Genomic DNA, 15,378 nt, shown 5'->3' with positions numbered 1-15,378 from the left:
GGATGCCTCCCGGCGGCGGCGGGCCCATGAAAGACTGCGAGTACAGTCAGATCAGCACCCACAGCTCCTCCCCCATGGAGTCGCCCCACAAGAAGAAGAAAATCGCGGCCCGGAGGAAATGGGAGGTGTTCCCGGGAAGAAACAAGTTCTTTTGCAACGGCAGGATCATGATGGCCCGGCAGACGGGCGTCTTCTACCTGACTCTCATCCTCATCCTGGTCACTAGCGGACTCTTCTTCGCCTTCGAGTAAGTGCTGGCGACAGCTCCCCGACGCCCGGCTCCCCTCGCCTCCCCTGCCCCTGCCCCTCCTCTGGCTACTTTCGTTTTCCAGAACCTTATCGACTGTATATTGTTATATAATACAGCCTGCTCTCCCTCTTTTTCTTTTAAAGATCTGTTTGCTTTTCAGTCCCCAGAGATAACGCCGTTCTGGGCGGGCTCCTGGGAGAGGGGACGCTTGTAAGGTGTGCCCGGCCTTGCCTTTCCCAAGGGCTGGGTGGAACCCGCAGGTGGGCCGCTGGGGGCCGAGCGCGCTCTAGCGGAGTGGGGCTAGGCAGCGAACTGGCCCAGATGTGGCCTTCCGTGGGAAGGGGGACAGGGTGGACGTCCAAGTCGGGGATGAATGCAGTTGACTTTGTATCTCGCTCACACGGCGTAGAGCATCTCGTAAAGCTCAGCCGACTCAATGTATACAACTTCGCAGAATGAAGAGGACTCTTGGTTATCTTAGGTTTAGAAGCCGAGACTACCCAAGGTTCCCTGGGTGGGAATGGCGTTTTTCATTCTCCTTGCGTGTTCACTCTTGATGAACAATTCTTGATTTACCACGAGCTCGCCTCAAACTCTTCACTTTCCAGAAAGTTTCAATAAAAATGCCCAAGACAGACACTCTGGGAGAGGGTGTAAGGAGCTGTCAGGCCTGTTGCCCACTGGCGCTCCAGGGCTGCTTCAGATTCCAGAAACAATGCTTTTGGACTTCAGGAACTTTAACTGAAAAAAAAAAAAAAAAAGTACATGCAAGTTCTCACCATTTTCAGGAGTCAAATTGGCCAGTGGCAACTGTCCTCCTGCCAACTAAAGGAAGGACTTGTTATTTGTTAATAGTTACTAGATAAAGCATTTTAACCGCATACCAAATCCATTTCAGTTGCTCTCCTTGAGTCCAGCATTTGGAATGCAGCTGCGGTGGAATGCCAGGTAGCCTGTGCACAGTGGAAGCTGCCCCCAATCTGAAAAGGAGTTCTGCTTTGAGTTGCTCAGACCCTGTTCAGCTCTGCAGGGTAGCATTCTCTCTCCACCTGCTTCTGTTGGGCAGAGTTACTTAGAACCTTTGTGTTTATTTGCTTGGTCTCTGATACATATTAACAGGGTCTGATTCTGTGTCTGCTGTTTTGTTCTTGGAAATGGGCTCAACTGGCAATGATCTCTCCACAAAGTAACACTTTTCACTCAAACCCTATTGACTCTGAGGGGAAACATTGTGTATCTGAATACTGCCCTAGAGTGACAGGCTTTTAACAGGACTGAGTTAGAGAGGCAAGGAGAGCCATCTCAGATGTAAGCTGCCCCTCTTCCAGTCAATCTCATGCACAGCCTCTCTCTCCCAGTTCTGACTGAATTTCCCAGGTGTTTCTTAGGCGCTTAAATGTTGTACATGTTTGAGATAGTTGAGGGAGTCTTTTGGGGAACCTGTAGACAGGAAGGAAGGGGGTACAGGGTGCAGGATGGCGGTGAGGCGTGCCTTCCACAAGCTGCCATTGCTCCCTGGACCCCATCTATGGCCAGCCTCTTGTCCTTACAGACCCCATTGGCCCTGGAGGAGGGGCACAGGGTCCTGCTCAGTTTGCATGCTGGCTGGGGCAATGGTGCCATGTGGTTTAACAGGAAATGCCATCTCTCCAGTGTGGCTTTAGTGGCAGGTGGAAATGTGGCATGTTCCTGAGGTACAAAAAGTTTTGAACGGACCCATCTTGGCATTTTTGATTTTTTAGGGCGTTCCAGAGTGGAGAAAATGGGTCAATGTTGTTTGTGTTGCAGTGCTTCAGCCACAAGTGTTTCATGGAGGACAATGAGTATTTCAGTTTCTAATAAACCCAAGTCCACACTGAATGGTTAGAAGTCTCCCGGTTATTACTTGCCATCTTTTATTTTCTTCATTCAAACATTGCTTCTAACTGAGCCGTCATGAATTCGTCTTCATTCCTTTATCTCTGGGTGTGCTTTTTCCGGGAGTTCCCCAAAGTCCTCACTGGCAGGTTGTTCAAGTCCTTTCTGCGTCAGTGCTGTTAACTGATGACCGTAGGAAGAAATGCAGCACTGGGAGTCTATTAGCTACTGTTTGCAGCGTCATTTTTATGTCGGCTCTGCGCGAGTGTGTGTGTGTGTGTTCATGCGTGTTTCTGTGTCTCTGGTCTCCATGGGTGTTGCTTCAGCTAGGCAATTTGAAATTTCAAGAAAATAGATTCATTCTAGCCTGGTTTCTCAGTTGAGAAAAAGCATACACTGTTCGGACCGTAGAGGCTGGTGGTCTGGCCAAGAATGTTTTGCCACGGCATTGCTTTTAAACTCTTCATTCATTGCTAATGATGGAGTGCGGTGAAGTATCTTTGGCCAAATGAATTTGCTGTCCACAGAGAATGAATTGGGCACACGGATAGGAAATGAAATATAATCACTGAGCACCGTGTCTAGAAGATGCTGGTGTTACCTATCTCTGTCTGCTTTCTTCTGTCCTCCCTTTAATTACTACTTGAACGCGTGCGATGTGGGCCCCTCTTTTGACCATTTAATTTCATGTCTAGAGAACTTCTAATATTAGCAGAATTCCTCATCAAACATTGGGATCTGTGTTTCCCCACAGTTTACACAAAGGCAAATAAAAAGTGTAAAAAGAAAACAGACTTTCTAAAGTTAGTTTCACACTTCCTTTATCTGCAACACTGCTCCCACCCCCCTTCTCATTCCCAACTTGAACAGGTGGGCAGGGAAGTTTTTCCCAGAGAAATACCTCGTTGGAACTGATCAACAGGTGTTGATGCTGTCTTCAACCCCTGGAGAAAGGCAGGGTAGAAATTACTATTCCCACATGGAGGATGAACTGACAGAGACTTGGGGAGGTTAAATAACCACCTAGGATCCCACAGCTAATTAAGGAGAAGGCTTCTGACTGCACCTTTTTTTTTTTTTTTTTTTTTTTTTGAGAGGTTTTTGCTACAGGGCACGTGTGCTCACCAGAAAGACAGAGAGAGAGAGAAAGTGAAAAATCAACCCCCCAGGGGAGGTGGCCACGCTGCAGTCCCTTCTCCTCCATTCTCCTCTTGGGCACATGTGCACACGCGCCCGGCATGAGTTTAAGTCACGAGATCCAGGACTTGAGCTGCGGTTGACTACATAGGAGTCCAGCGACATAGCCATTATGCCAACTGCTGGTCCCCTGACTGCACCTTCTGATGCACGGTGCTGCTGCTGCTCCCGTGAGTACAGACTGCGGCCAAGGGCATGCACTGGGATAGGTTCCAAGGTTCTTACCAACAGTGCGACCCTGGGCAACAATTTGCCTTTCCAAATCCCAGTTTCTCCATCTCTAAAATGGGATTAATAATAATCCTGACTGCCGGGGTCAGCAGGTGGAATAGTGGTTATGGTGTTGGACTCCCACATGACTAACTGTGGTTCAAGTGCCAGACCTAGCGGCTTGAAACTCACACTGGGCATGTGTGCATGCATGCCCAAAATCCCCAGAGGAGAATGGAGGAGAAAGTGTGGCCATTCCCCCAGAGAATAAGTTGTCACTTTCTTGATCTCTCTGTGTCTATGGTGAGCACATATGCCCTATAGCAAAAATCTCTCTAAAAAGAAGATACACACACACACACACACACACATATAATACTGACTGTTAAATGTTGTGAATATATTTTTTTAAATAATTGTTTGTTTGTTATTGCTTTTAAATTTTCTACAGGGCGCACACACTCATCAGAGAGAGAGAGAGAGAGAGAGAGAGAAAGCAAGCCACTAGGTCAGAACTCAAACTACAATCAACCACGTGGAGTCCAGCGCCTTAACTGCCATGCTACCTCCCAGCCTCAAATGTTAGGAAGATTAAATTGAAAAAATATACTTAGGACAGTGTCCTGCACACAGTCAGTGGTCAATACATTATATGTGTTAATTGAGCAAACCTTAGCAGTAGCCTCCTAAGGACTCCAGTCACCCTCCCCTGAGGCATTTTAAGGAAGGAAGTATGTGGGTTGATAACCAAGTGTGGGATACCATCAGGGAACATGGTGGTTAAGGTGCTGGACTCCCACGTGGTTGACTAAGGTTCAAGTCCCAGACCTGGCAGCTTGAAAATCATGCCAGGCACATGTGCGTGTGTGTTCAAAATTTTAGGAGGTGAATGAAGGAGAGAGGATTGCAGCATGGCCATCCCTGTCTCCAGAGTGCACATGTGCCCTATGGCAAAAAAAAAAAAAAAAAAAAAAGAAGTGTGATAGCAATAATTATGAGGGATGAAAAAAATGCAGAACCTGGTACCAGCAGGTAGCATGGTGGTTAAGGCGCTGGACACTCCCACATGGCCAACCAGGGTTCAAGTCCTGAATCTGATAGCTTGCTTTCTCACTTCCTTTCTCACTGTCAACCTCTATCTCTCTCTGGTCAAATTAAAAAATAAATGAATGAATAAATAAATAAAATAAAAATAAATAATTTAAAAAAATGCAGAACCGTGCACCTCTCCATTAACACAGAGTCTGAGAGAATGCGGGACACGGTGACTTCGTTTTCATGCCTCTGGAATGGGAGTCCTTCAGGGACGTCTGGGGACTGCCCTACCCAACCCCTGAATTTCATTTCCTTTTTTGGAGCCACCATCCCAGAACCATGAAGACAGTACAGAAAGCTACTAGAAGCAGCCAGATGCAGCACCCTACTCTTTTTCATGTAGGGAGGCTCTGCTTATCATTTGGCATCTTTTATTCAACATATGGAGTACTGATGAAAAGTGACAGCCTTTCATAGCTGCACTGAAGAGGGAAGGGGACGGCTGATTGCAACGCTGCTGAGGCATCTCACTGCTCCTCGTGGTTATTAAGAGTCTCATCAAAGGCTCTCTAGGCAGTGTCGTCACTCTCACATCCCCAGAATTGGAAGTTGAAAGGATTAGTGAACATTAACAATTTCTTTCTCTCTTTTTCTCTGATACATACACACACACACTCATAGTCTACTTTGGTTTATAGTTGAAATTGTGAAAACAAATAAAAATATTGTAATTTCATAGTCTTTTAATGAAAGTTTACTTATCAAGAGAGAGAAAGACAAGTCCCTTTAACTGGGTGTCACGCTGTGATACCCTTCTCTCCCTAAGCCAGCCAGGATCATGGTACACACACGCAGTCAGCATGGAAGCTTGGCTCAGAATGGAACCCTAACCCAGGTCTTCCAGAGGGCTCCCAGCGTTGTGGAGCTTTGTGCAACCACTGCACTGCTGTTGCCGGGCCCAAATTGCACGGTCTTTTACTCACAAGGACAGAAAAAAGGACAGGAGAGCTCACCTGTTAGGAGTGTTGTGTGGTGTTGATGGGGATGGCAGGCCTGCTTAGATTCTGGGCTTGATGGTGTCCCAATTCTTTATCGGCCCCACAGTCTGGAGATGCTGCCAGGACTCAGGCACTCAGGAACATGGAACATTTTTAAATTTCTCATCACTAGAAGTCTATTGATGATTTTGAAAAACAGCATACGTTTTCTTTTTTCTCCTTTCTTCCCTTCCTTCTTCCTTTTTCCCTCCTTCATTCTTCCCTCCTTTTATTCTTATTTTTATTTAGCTAATCTTGTCTAACACAAATTATGACTAATTGATAGTAAATATTATAGAAATTGGGCCATGTTTGCCTTGAAGATGGATTTTGGACTGTCCCTGTAAATGAAAGCGTTATTTCCTATAATTATGTCTCCACGACAGATGGGATAACTCTGATTTTCTAGTGGAGGCGCTGCCCTTTTAACAGATAAGGACCTCAACTCTTCTGAATCTGCCTATGCAAAACTGCATCAAGGTCTCCGCCACCTCAGAAAACGTCTGCAGAGTGCCCCCCTCTTTTTTGGGGGCTAAATTCAGGCTTGTCTGTGCATCATGGAAGCCCAGGGTTTGTTGAATGACAGAGGATTATCACTGAACATTCCCGTTAACCAAGTAGATGGGATCCAGGGCGTTTATGACTCCCTGTGGTTCCACAAGGATTGTAGGGCGCTTTAAAACCTGGTTAGTGACCGCTTGGCATGAATGCATCAGTCCATTCTTTGTGTACCTGGTCATCAGGGCAGGGACCCCACTGGGTTTGTTCACTGCTGTGTCCTTCGATACAGCACTTGACTAGTACTCCTAGTACTGCCTTTGTACCTTAAGTACTCAGAATACTTAGGAGAGTACCTGGTAGAGCAGGCTGTCAGTAAATATTTGCTTAATGAAGTTACAGTAATATTGAAACACTTTAGAAAGTAATTTCCTTATGCTTCAGTTTTTTGTGCTTATAAAGTTATACACCTTAATAAAATTCATAACCAATAATGTCTTGTAGAACACATTTGTCTCAGAAACTTTGATTATTTGACGAAATTCTTCTCGAGTCAGAATCAAGTGTCATACCTTTTTTTATTTTTAGAGAAATTTTTGCTACAGGGTGCATGTTCTTGCCAGAGACACAGAGAGAGAGACAGAGAAGGTGAGAAATCACCACCACCACCCCCCAGGGTGGATGGCCATGCTGCAATCCCTTCTCCTCCATTCTCCTGTCAGGATTTTAGGCACATGTGCCCAGCCTGAGTTTCAAGCCACTTGGTCTGGGACTCAAACCTTGGGCGGCAGGTGGGAGTCCAGCGCCACAACTACTATACCACCTGCTAGCCCCTGTCATCCCTTTTAAAATGTGTGAATTGAGACAAAGGAAAAGATTTTTCTTAGTCACTTAGAAAACTTGTGATAGTGGGATGTTCTCTTGGCTAATCAGGACTTCTTATTTTTGAACTAAGAACATTAAGCAAAGAAAGCATTCTGTGACATATATATATATAATGTATATGTGTGTGTGTGTATATATATATATACACAATGTGTGTGTCTAATGCACACACACACATATATTGCTACCTACTTGGTATCACTTCCCACTAGCTGAGAGAGAATGCAGTAAAGCAAGAGTAGTGGATAGAATCTTTATGAGCTTTGTTAAATAAATCCAAATGTCCAAAGTTAGGACCTGTAAAATGTGAAATCATTCTAGGTGCTGGTATATTGGATTGTTGGAAAAGTCACGATGTATTTTTTCTATGTTTTCTATGCAAAAATGTGTCATGACTTTCCCAACAACCCAGTACGTATGTATAAGAATCACAGCGCCTGGGACGATTTCAACCACTCCTGTTTTACTGCACTCTCTCAGCTAGTGGCAAGTGACACCAAATTATGCCGAGAGCAGAAAGAACTCCTGTAGGTTCCTATAAAAGGTGGTGGTAGTTAATTATGTAATGGGCCATATCTGCACATCCTGAAGACTTTTTCCTTTGCAGTACAGTGCTGCACATAATTTATTCATGACAGAGTTGTCATGTCTTAGTCAGAGAACTTAAATGAAAGGTTTCAAGGATGAACATTCATTCTTTTGTAGCTAGGTAATTATAGGAAAATGAAAACAGTGGTGCTCAATAGATACTTAGGATTAGTTCTAGTCAGGACTTCGCATCTAATAAAACAGTTGGCTCAGATAAGAGTTGAGGACCATCTTAATACTTTTGTTAAATTCTTTAACAAATATAAACATTGGTCCCATTTCACAATTTTATAACTGGAAAATCTTTTACCTCCTTAATTTCTACCTTTTAAAAATGCTAATACTGGGGCTGGCAGATGGCATAGCAGTTAACGTCATTGGGCTCCCACATGGCCAATGGTAGTTTGAGTCCTGAACTCGGTAGCTTGAAAATCATGCTAGGTGCATGTGTGTGCATGCATGCCATAAGATCTCGAGGAGAGTGGAGGAGAACGAACTGTGGCATGTCCATCCCCCCTAGGGAGTGATTTCTCACTTTCTCTCTCACTGTCTCTGTCTCTCTGTCTCTCTCTGACACATGCATGCACCATAAGGAAAATCTCTAAATAAAAAATAAAATAAAATAAAATGAAATGAAAATACAACATTAGATTCTTACCAAACATTATATTTACCACACATACAAGTTTTGAAATAAAATACTGTAGAGAATTCCCATAAAACTACCACCCAATTCAAGAATCATGTCAATATCAGTACTTTTTCTTTTTTTTTTTTCACATTTTTTTCCGTAAGACATACTTGCTCACCAGAGTGAGATAGAGAGGGGTAGAAAAAGAAAGTGAGAAATCACTGGTCAGGGCAGATGGCCACTCCTCAATCCCTTTTCCATTCTTCTCTGGGATTTTGAGCCTGCACACACCCACACCTAGCGTTTGTTTTTTTTTTCCCCAGTCACTGGGTACAGGACTTGAACCACAGAGTCAGCCATGTGGGATCCAGCACCTTAACCACCACGCCACCTGCTGACCCAATATCCTCATGTCTTCTCTGCTTTAGCCTGGTCCCATTTGGCCTGACCCTCCCTAAGGTCATCAAAACCTGACCTTATTCCTTTGGTGCCTTGCCTTTTCTTTTTCTTAACAGTTTCGAAAATGTTCACTCCCGAGCAGTTGGTTGCTTAGTTTTGCCTTATGTAGCCTTTTAAAAAAAATTGATAACTTTGATTTAATACAAGATGTCTTCAAAATGGGTCATCCAAAAATGGATATTATGAAAAAACTGCATGGTTTTTAAAATTTTGTGGCACTGAATAAACACATACCTTAAGTCTGTTTTCCCACAAACTATTTTCTTAAGACTTATTTATTTAATTTTGTTTATTACTATTACTCTTTTCCAATTTTGTATAGGGCATGTGCACTCACTAGAGAGAAACAGAGAGAAAGAGAGGGAAAGTGAGAAGAAGAGCTGCCAGATCTGGGACTCAAACCACCGCTGGCCATGTGGTAATCCAGCACCTCAACCACCAAGTCACCTACTGGCTCCTCCACAACCTTTTTGAAGTTCCCTTTTATGTATTTAACATAAGACAGCATCACAGCCTAGTATTTAAAGCAATCTATTCATGAATGCTGGTATTTCTGCAGATGGCCTTTTCAATTTGAAATGCTTTCAAACTTCCAGGAGAGTTGCAAGAATAAAGAGCTCTTCCATACTCCTTAGGCAGATTATCAGTTGTTAATATAGTTCCACAATTATTGGTCTTTTTCCAACCCCCCAAGTCTTGTTCTCTGGGTGTTTTCTCTCAAACCAATGAAGAGTATGTTGCAGACTTCATGCCCCTTTACATCCAACTACTTCAGTAAATAATTTTTAAGAAAGGGACATCATCTTATATAAGCAGAAATAGTATCAATGTCAGGAAATTTACATGGATACAACAATCCATATTCAAATTTTGCCATTTGTCCACATATTATTGGGTTTAAGTTTGTCATCTTGATATTTGTCTTCTGTTTATCTATTATGTATCTTGTTATCTTTTTCCACTCTCTGCCTTTTTTCTTTATTTTCGGATGCATTGCACATTTCTAGTGTTCTGTTTTGTCTTAAAAAATTTTTAGACTATGATTCTTTTTGCTATTTTTAGTAATTGCTTAAGACATTTCAATGTGCGTCTTGTACTTGCTACACTCTACCTCCAAATAATAGTATTGCACTTCACAATAAGGTAAGAAATTTACAACGTTGTAATTATATTTACTCCTCTCATTTTTTTGTATGCTTATTGTCACATAGTCTTTTTTCTGTGTTTGCTGTAAAGCCAATAATATTATTAGTTTAAGCAGTCAATAGTATTTAAAAGAAATGTAAATAAATGTATTTAAAATAAATGGATAAAGATACTTGAAAACATATACATATATAAGATACAGAGCATATATATGTACATATATAAAATAGAACTAATTTAGGGTGGACTTTTATGTTTATCATTACATGTTTGCCACTTCTGATAATATTCATTATATATTTGCCACTTCTGATAATAGTCATCTCTTCCATATGGATTATTTCCTTTTGTTTTACAGTGTTTCTTTCGACACTTCTTATGTGTGGCTGTCTGGTGACAAATTCTTATAAATTTTTACTTTTTGAAAAATATTTCTTTGGGGGCCAGCAGGTGGTGTGGTGGATAAAGGTGGTAGATTCCCACATGGCCAACCATGGTTCAACTCCCAGACCTGGTGGCTTGCTTTCTTGCTCTCCCTTTCTCTCTTTCTCCCTGGTGGTCTAATCAAAAAACCAAACAAACCAAAAAAAAAAACAAAAAAAACCCAAAAACACTTAACAATAACAATAACAAATGGAATTAAATAAATAAATAATTCTTTAAAAAATATTTCTTTGACTTTTGTTTTTAAAGGATATTTTCCAGGGATGTAAAATTCTAACTTGAGAATTTTTTTTTTATCTATCAGACTTTTGACGATGTGGATTCTTTTTTTGTTTGTTTCTGATGAGAAGTTGGCTGTTATTTTTTAGTTTTTTTCCCCATATGTAATGTGTGGTATTTCTCTAGTTGATTTACTCTTTGTCATTTTCAATGGGCAAAGTATGAAAGGCTATGCTATATAGGCTATATATATATATAAGATTATATATATATCATATATAATTACATATATTTTATAATTTGTAGTTATTTTAATGTCTTTGCCTAATAATTCTAATTATATATTATATAAAATCTTGCTTGGTGTTTGGTGAGTTTCCTTAATCTGTGGAATGGTATTTTTGATCAGTTTTAGAAAGTTTTCATCTGTTATTTTTTCTTTCTTTCTTTCTTTCTTTTTAAAGAATTGTTAATTCAGGGGCCAAGAGGTGGTATAGTGGTTAAGGTGCTGGACTCCCACATGGCCAACCACAGTTCAAATCTCAGACCTGGCAGCTTGAAACTCAGTCCAGTCACATGTGTGTGCATGCCCAAAATTTCAAAAGTAGAATGGAGGAGAAGGGATTGTGGCATGACCATCTCTTCTAAGCAGTGATGTCTCACTTTCCCTCTCAGTCTCTCTTTGTCTGGCAAGCACGCCCTATGGCGTGCCCTATGGCAAAAATAAAAACAAAATACTTAAAAATGTATTTATTTAATTTTATTATTATCATTATTTTAAAATTTTCTATAGAGCACATGCCCTCCTCAGAGAGAGAGAGTTGCTGGGTCCAGGACTCAAACCACACCTGGCAATGTGTTATTATAGCACCTTAACCACCATGCCACTTGCTGGCCATATTTTTTCTAATATGTCTTTCTTTTTTTTTTTTTTTTTCTTTTTTTGGAGAGGTTTTTGCTATAGGGCGCATGTGCTTGCCAGACAGACAGAGAGAGACAGAGAGACAGAAAGCAAGAAATCACCCCCCGGGGGATGGTCACGCCGCAATCCCTTCTCCTCCATTCTCCTCTCGGGATCTTGGGCATGCATGCACATGCGCCCGGTGTGAGTTTTAAGCCACCGGGTCTGGGACGCGAACCGCGGTCGACTATGTGGGAGTCTAGTGACATAGCCATTATGCTAACTGCTGGTCCCTCTAATATGTCTTTCTAATGTGTTTGTTTCTTTATCCTTCCTTTTGTTTGGAACTTGGACTACTTACATATGTACTATTTTATATAGACCTATACATTTTATTTTATTTCATGGTTTATCCTATACTTTTTTTTTTTTTTTTGGTAAACTCTTTGTTCTTCAGTTTGGATAATTTCTGTTAGTTTATCTTCAATTTTACTGGTCCTTCCAAGTTAAGCCATACTGATATCTTATTTTGAGCATTTTAAAATAGTTTATAAAATAGCTTTTTATAGTTCTATTTTTCTACTGAAGTTCTCCATCTGTTTATGACCATATTTTCCATGAGATCTTTTAGCCTTTTTATGTAGTTATTTTAATGTCTTTGCCTAATAATTCTAATATCTGCATTATGTTCAGGTCTGTTCTTTGACCTGTTTCTTCTTTTCACTTTCAGCCAGATTTTCTTCCTCCTTTGCATGCTTTGTGATTTCTTATTGCATACTAGACATTGTATGTAAACTAATTATAGAGGCTATAGTAACTTAAATGAAGTTTTCCGGCCCTAATGTGTAGGGTGAGCCAGTCTAATTTGTAATTAAATGGATATGAACTTTAGGGAAGCTTTATTAGATTCATGTCAATGTCATCACTGCTTCGGATGTTTTGAGTGGATAGTCAGGGTTTTTCCTTTAGCAGGGCTTGGGATCTAAGCCTTGTGAAAACTGAAGATTTTTTTTGTTCTTTTTAAGATTTTTAAAAGAATTTCTGCTGATAGATAAAGAGAGAGACCTCCAACAGAATCTCTATGCCACGATTCACTCCCATTCTCAGTGAGCCCTGATCACAAGCATACGTGCATGCACTTGGCATGCTCAGGGAGACCCAGGATGTGAACCCAGGGCCTTTCCCATGTGGATCAGTTGTGCCACTACTGCACCACCACCTGGCTCCTGAAGATTTCTTTATGCTGTATAGCTTAGCCCCAGTTTCCTAAACTGTGGAAGATTTTTCTTTGTCTTTCAGCTTGACTTCTGCTCTTTGTGACACTTGGGGGGTTGTCTGTGCTTTCGGTCCTGCTCCAGCTTTCCGTACCTGAGGACATCTCTGCTCAGCTGCTCTGTCCCGGCTTTGGGACCACTGCGGTAGTCTATGTGAGGGCCTGGAATACCTCCGAGATTTTCTCAGTTATGCTCTGACTCTTTGATCTCTGTCCCTTGGGGTAGGTCCTAAAGCCCTACCTGCTATGTGTGATCTAGTCGTGCGTTTGGTGAAGGTCAACGGGAAAGACTTGGCTGGTAGTACAGACTTCCTCTGTACTGGAGGCTCCTGGGAATTCTGCACTGCAGTCCACATGTAGACATTATTGTTGTTAAGCATTTGTCTGGTTTCTCCTCACTTGTCTGTGGTGGTGTCCTGCTCTTCTCCAATGCTTTGCTGGGGATCAGAACAGCTGTTGACTGTTGGACTTTCCTTTTCTTTTCTTTCCTTTTTTTGGAGAGGTTTTTTCTATAAGGTGCGTGCACTTGCCAGAAAGACAGAGAGAGACAGAGAGATAGAAAGCAAGAAATCACCCCCCAGGGGAGATGGCCACACCACAATCCCTTCTCCTCCATTCTCCTCTCGGGATCTTGGGCACGCACGCACACACGCCCGACGTGAGTTTAAGCCACTAGGTCTGGGACGCAAACTGCGGTTGGCTACATGGGAGTCCAGCGACATAGCCATTATGCTAACTGCTGGTCCCCCCCTTTTTTTTTTTTTAAATCTTGAGAGAGCTTAACACATGAATGCTTTTTTGCTTTTATCAACTCTCTGACAGGTTTTAAAAACTATGCTTTTGTAGGCAATCTGAATTGTTCTCATTAGTAAAGAGGGAGTCATTGCTTTCATAGCTTTCAACTTGTGACTTTTCAAAAACTTAATATTGTGCTTCTCAGATTCATTTATGTTGGTGCGTATATATGAGGGGTCTCCAACAAGTTTATGGAAAATGCATGCCATGAAAAACTGTCATGGATTTCAAACTTTTTTGCACTAAAGTAAACTCATGCATTAATTTCATTTTCCATGAATTTTTGAAGAACCTTTGTATGTAATCCATTTTTATTGCCATCATATTTGATTTGTATAAATCTGCTTAGTTTATTATACTTTTAAATCTTTCTTTCTTTGACTTACCTTTGATTCTTGGCATTTGCTGTCATTTTGTAGGATCGAATATGTAAGACTGCCAATTCATAGATTTTTACCTTATGTATGTCCCAGAACTGGCTAAGACAGCCATAACCCAGATGCTTATGCCTGGATGACTGAGAGAGAGGTTAGCATGGGATGCAATGACTTCTGTGTGATGAGAACATACTTATCAAAATGACAGCTACCAACTCTCATCTGATCATTGAAGCAACGTGTGGATAAGAACGAAGTTTCAGAAATGTGTGTCAGTACGATGAGTGAGACACTTGACCACAAATCTTCGCCAACTACTTTATAATTTTTTTTTTCATTTTAAAAGAAAGATTTAAAAACTTGTAATACTGGGACCAGCAATTAGCGTAATGGCTAGGTCGCTGGACTCCCACGTAGTCGACCACGGTTCGAGTCCTGGACCCGGTGGCTTAAACTCACGCCGGGCGCGTGTGCGTGCATGCCCAAGATCCCGAGAGGAGAATGGAGGAGAAGGGATTGCGACGTGGCCATCCCCCCAGGGGGTAATTTCTCACTTTCTGTCTCTCTGTCTCTCTCTGTCTGTCTGGCGAGCACATGTGCCCTATAGCAAAAACCTCTCCAAAACAAACAAACAAACAAACAAACAAACAAAAACAAACTTGTAATACTTTGGGTTTTGACGCTCTTTTCTGATCTTATGTCTAACTTATATCCAGCCCTGCATGTAGGGGATCTTTTCATGCAACAGGCTTTGGCTGGAAGCCTTGTCAGAGAGGGTTTCTGATTGAGCCAGCTAGCCCTGAGATCTTGTAGACACACTGGCTAATTTTCTCTATGTGAGACAGAACATTACTTCTCTGCCATTACCAGACCCAGAGCAAAGAGAAGGATAACTGTGTTCTCTCTGTCTCTGTCTCTGTCCCTTCCTCTTGATTACTTTGTCAATCTGTACAAGTTGTATTATGCTTGATTTAGGCCTATTTTTGCCTCTACTTTGTTGGATCTTCATCCCGTTAGAATGGACTTCCCTTTCTCCCTCTGACTTGCATAAAAATCAAAATAGGAATGAGATCTTTTGTTATTTCAGAATAACTTAAGCATTTTTAAACATACCATCTAAAAACAGAAGTATGAGTATTTCTATACCTCTTCAAACTGGATGTAGAAGCTACTAACTTCAAGTCCGAGGGCACTGGTTTTGCTGTTGGGTGCCATCAGGATGTAACAGGACCTAGCCATGTGGCCGATAGAGAAGGGCGTAACCGGTGGCTCTTGGGGCTGGCCATGGTTTGCCTCTAGATAGTCCTATCAGCGAAGGAATGGCGGTCTAACTCTTTGGGCAAGAACTTAAGTTCTGTAGGTCTGCTATCTTCTGGTGGTTCTCAGGAGCTTATCATGAGCATATGGCAATAACCTACTTAAGTGTAAAACACTGACTGCTATGTGATGTGTAGCTCTACTTACCAAGAGGTGATTGCCCCTCCTTATCCTTGTCATAGCAAATAGTTCCCCAGAATATGTACTCCTAGTATTTCCTTGACAAAATTCCATGCCCTTTTCTCAGTTTTCCTCTTTC

The 15,378-nt window shown here is 41.8% G+C and overlaps 1 protein-coding gene across 2 annotated transcripts in view; it reads left to right on the top strand.

Annotated features, from left to right (window-relative positions):
• Nucleotides 1-2: 2 nt before the first annotated feature.
• The window catches only part of ZDHHC14 (zDHHC palmitoyltransferase 14), a 308,739-nt gene continuing 293,363 nt past the window's right edge, over nucleotides 3-15,378 (top strand). For both annotated transcript variants that reach the window (XM_006155790.3, XM_006155791.3), the window contains exon 1: nucleotides 3-247. In XM_006155790.3, coding sequence (XP_006155852.1) covers nucleotides 3-247 — 245 coding nt within the window. The remainder of the gene's footprint in view (nucleotides 248-15,378) is intronic.

Source organism: Tupaia chinensis, unplaced genomic scaffold, assembly GCF_000334495.1.
Source record: "Tupaia chinensis unplaced genomic scaffold, TupChi_1.0 Scaffold000468_1, whole genome shotgun sequence".
In the NCBI taxonomy this organism is placed as follows: Eukaryota; Metazoa; Chordata; class Mammalia; order Scandentia; family Tupaiidae; genus Tupaia; species Tupaia belangeri.
The sequence above is the reverse complement of the archived record's forward strand: the minus strand, read 5'-3'. Positions and strand labels throughout refer to the sequence as shown.